This window comes from Ammodytes marinus (genome assembly GCF_949987685.1).
Source record: "Ammodytes marinus genome assembly, chromosome: 23".
Taxonomy (NCBI): Eukaryota; Metazoa; Chordata; class Actinopteri; order Uranoscopiformes; family Ammodytidae; genus Ammodytes; species Ammodytes marinus.
Genome location: NC_137227.1, coordinates 1,171,093 through 1,175,452, shown reverse-complemented (window position 1 = coordinate 1,175,452; position 4,360 = coordinate 1,171,093). Strand labels below are relative to the sequence as shown.

At 43.3% G+C, this 4,360-nt stretch overlaps 1 protein-coding gene across 1 annotated transcript; it reads right to left on the bottom strand.

The window, feature by feature from the left end:
- Positions 1–1,073: 1,073 nt before the first annotated feature.
- Positions 1,074–3,859, bottom strand: LOC307269423 (uncharacterized protein; the record flags this gene model as incomplete). The annotated part of the gene is made up of 3 exons (XM_080052391.1): positions 1,074–2,084; positions 2,748–3,056; positions 3,722–3,859. The coding sequence occupies 3 exons, from the start codon at positions 3,857–3,859 to the stop codon at positions 1,944–1,946; spliced, it is 588 nt and encodes a 195-aa protein (XP_079908517.1). The 3' UTR covers positions 1,074–1,943.
- Positions 3,860–4,360: the final 501 nt, after the last annotated feature.

The following is a 4,360-nucleotide window of genomic DNA, read 5'->3' as shown; positions in this document are numbered from 1 at the left end:
CCGGTAGATTGCTCAACGCGCATGTGCACAACATCCTTTGGGGGTTCCAATGGCAAAATGGGGTGCACTCACCTCAGGAGGAAAGACCTCCACCCTAGAGATGCACTGATTGAAGATATAGAGATCTCAACCTAGGCTATTCAATAGCGCGTTATATCTTTTAAAATGCACGTGTGTATGTGCAGTCAAACACATACTTTGACATGAAATAGGCCTGTTTTAGATTGCACTTAATAAAATAAAAAAAACACGGTTTTATCAGCTTGTTCACTTTTCATGAACATTATTTCAAACTGATGTTTAGTCTGCCACAAAAAAATATTTATTTTATTTACAAAAAAGTCCTAGTAGGCTTTATAAGTTCTACTGAAATAAAAGTACACAAGTAGCCTTTTATTAGCAACATATATGCCTAAGCACTTGAAGTTGGCTATAAAGAGAAAAGTCCTTTGTAACATGAATACAGACAACTGATGCATCAATGTGGTGAAGCTAGTTTAATTTCGCTTCTTTATATACAGATAGGTTGCTTAACCCACAACCATATAGCTAGACATTTGGCTGTGATGATGGAAATGAGAAAATACTAAGTTCTGCAACCAAAATGTGTGACTTGAAAAGTTATTTCAATGAAACTCATCGTGAGAACTGAAATATCAGTTTGTCTAATGCAGATGAGAGTTGGTAATTAAGTTTTTTTTTAAGTAAACCTTAATTTGTCTTTAATTATCTTAAGTTCTCGGAAGTTTCCTGGAAATAACTTTTTAATTTATCTTTTTAAATGCTCCATTAAAAAACCCAAACCTAGGAGAATGGCTGCCTGACACACTTGGAAGGACCTTATTGGAAGTGTACCAATTCAACCCTGTCTAAATCTAAAAATGTCAGAGAAAAAAAAAGGAAATAAAATAGACATAATATACTAGAGAAAAGGGTTAAGATTGGGTTTTAATCTTCAATGCACATCCAGTTATTCATCACAGAGATAAAAGAAAAGCATTGCACCAAGAAATTCACCATTCCAGAAAGTTTGGAAGCAGCTCATTCGCTCAGTGAGTCTACAGTGAGGATTTTGATGAGTGTTTGGCTGAAGACACTGCAACCCTACTGTCAACTGTTAGTCACATACAGTGGTTTACAAAGAGAAAAAAATTCAACAGGAGGGTCTGAGTAAATGAAAGTAGAACTGGTCTGACTAGTTCAAACGTGTGAACAGTGTAGCAGCACATTCAAGTAGAACATCAGGAGAACTTGGCGACCAGAGCAGCAAACATGACGCTTGGTCATCACAGACTGTGCCAAAGCATACAACAACACAAGCATTCATGTCTCTATACATGAAAAAACATGAACTTTGGAATTATTTGGATTACATATGTTAATAAGGTGGTACATTAAAAGCAAAGTGACCTATCTAAAAATAGTACAATGGCTACAGATTCAGCTGCACGCAAGTCACAGTTTATCAGTCGTGGATTTTTTGGCTACATTCTAGCAGTTAGTAGATTTTGGAGTGTTAGGAACAGCAGATAATTAGTCATCAAAAACGGTAAATCCACTTAAATAAAATAAATTACACACGGTATACAAAATAAAAGACACTTTCAAACGGTCTAGCTCTGCCACTTTAGCAAGAAAGCCAACCTTTATACAGTCTGCACGCACTTCTTTGTCAGAGGAAAAAAGCAACTGTTGCAACCAAAAGGTCCTTTTAGCACCCTCTGTGGAAATACCAACGTCGGGGAAAAGCTGTCTACTGGGCTTTGTTCAAAGGAGCTTAGCTGGGAGTTTTTAGTTGAGCAGTACATTTGCTAACCTCTAGTGTTCACAGGGTATGTTCCACGCCGCTTGCTATTCAATTTGGGACACACAAAAGGGAAAAAGCTGGCTGTTAGTGTCGAGTGAGTTCATTCGTAGATGCTGTTGGATTGAAACAAAGAGAGTCAGATCTCCTCCGATCCTTCCCTCTCTGTGTGTAAGACATGAAGGGTCTGCGCAGCATGGTCGGCCCAGTGGACGAGCTCCAGCAGCACTCGATAGGTCCACATTTTGAGCCCGAAAGCTCCCCCACCGCCATCTGTTTCCTGCGCAGAAGAGTGCAAGTTTACATCCACTGGCATTTAATTTAACCAAACACATAAAACAAAAAGGGGTTTAGTGGATGGGTAAGCTAAAGTAAAACAGTACTCCTGAGAAAAGTAAAAAATGTCAAGTCCAGTGTCAATGTTCTACGTTTAAAGTCTAAAATAAAGATTATTGGGGATGATGGATGTGATGGGGGGAAACAATTAAAAAACGTAAAAGGTGGAGTCAGCAAATCTGGAGAATGCTTGTCAAAATCACTTTGTCAAGATGAGTAAATATCTCTTCTTGATCCACTACCTGTCAGTACTGTGTTTGCATTGGGGGAAAAACCCAATGTTAATACAGAGCCTAGGCTCATTAAAGGGGCATGTTGCTAGCTACGATCGGCCCTTTGTTTACATACCCTTTGTTTACCTACCAGTTTACAGAGCCTAGGCGGTGTATTAACACCAGATATTTTTTCAGTGCATAGGCAGTACGGACAGGTAGTGCATCACAAGAAGATATTCACTGATTTTGACAAAAGGTGATTTTGATATTAAGCAAATTTCTCCAGAGTCGCTGACCCTACTTTTAATGGAGAAACACAGGAAGTGTTGGCCACATGTATGATGGTGTAACAGGGGCATTTAGAAAAAACTAACCACAACCAAATACTGTACCTCATTACAGCGGTGGTCCGGGCTGACTTCCAGGGTCTTGTCCTCGGTCTCTGCTAGATCTTTGGTGCTGTGGAGCAGGTGCTCCAGGCGCAGACGCACGTTCTTCCTCATGCTCTCATAGTCGCCCTCCAGCTCTCCCCATTCCTCCTCTTCCTTCAAGATGACACAGTGGATCAGGCCCAGACACTGGCGCAGAGCGGCGTGCAGCGCCTGCACCTGCTCCTCCACACTGGGCCCCTCTGAGTCAGGGGACACGGACACCATGCGCCCGTCTGGGGCGTGGTCTGGCAAGAAGGTCTCCCTCTCTTTCTGAAAAGGCCAGGAAAGGAAAGAGATTTTATCAGACGTTGCATACTAATGATGTGTTGTACTGCACCTTTTACACTGCTAGCACCTGAGTACTCATTTTAATTTAATTAATGTGGAAACATGTTTTTCTTCGAATGACCATAAAATGAACCTCGGAACAAGGTGCGACCGGCCATGCACCTTGATTTTATATTAGATAAATTGTTAATGTAACAGTAAGTGACAGCCATGTCGTTTCTATTGATCAATTAAAAAGGTGCAGCCTACTGAAATACAGGTTAAGCATGGAAGCATGGCTGGGAGGAAAATAAATCCAATACACTCTATCCATTAGGCCCCCCCAGGAAAAATGGAGGGAGGGAGGGAGTGAATGTGGGCTTTTAGTGTGATTACACCCTGCACCACAGCATCCTATTTACAATTAGTAAATACACAAGTGAATGCTTACAGTAAAAGTCAAGCATAACATTCATTCAACTGCGACAGGTAGCTAGCTGCGAAAACAGTGCTCGCATTAACAGCAACTGCAAGCCCCAAGTAACGGGTAAAGGACTGGGGGGGGGGGGCATGGACATATAAGAAAGGGGGGGGGGTGGAGTGTGTCCCACCGCCACCGCCTGACCAGAATGAGGGTTAGCAGCATAAAAAGCGTGTTGATAACTCACGTATAGCTGGAGCAGATTGGTACATTCGTAGTGCAGTAGGCGGGCAAGAGCCACCGCTCTCCCCGTTCGCGACCCATCGACAGCCGCCGGCGCGTCCAGCACTACGGTGATCCGCTGCTGCTCCTCCTTCCCTGCCATTTGCACTCCAGCCCAGTTTGTATAGGTGGGTTAGCAGCGAGCTTTGACAGACCGAGCAGAGGAATGAGCACCCCCAGCTCCCTCCCCACCGCCCCCCTCAGTAAACAAATAAATAACGGTCGTAAATGTATGCTGCAGTGACAACGTTTCTACAGGCGGAGGTTGTTTCGGGATATTTCAGCGGTTCGAGCACGAATTCGGCGAGCGGCGTTGGTGTCGGTGTTCATGTTGGCGTGCACGCAAAGAGAGAGGGGGGATTTAATTGGTTCCGCAAGCCCGAGGGGCGTTTTTTAGAGCACGCACAGGAGCGCCTTTTCTCTCCCAAAAAATAACGTCAGTGCCCCCCACCCATCCGTCCGTCCACAAATACTAGGGAGGATGTTCGCAGTCACCGTGAGAAATATTTTCTGACCAATAAAATATCATGGAGTTTCTCCCAAGAATGTTCACGTCCTGCCAGCTATTTTCCCGCACAAGTGGGGCAGAGAACACTTGTTTATT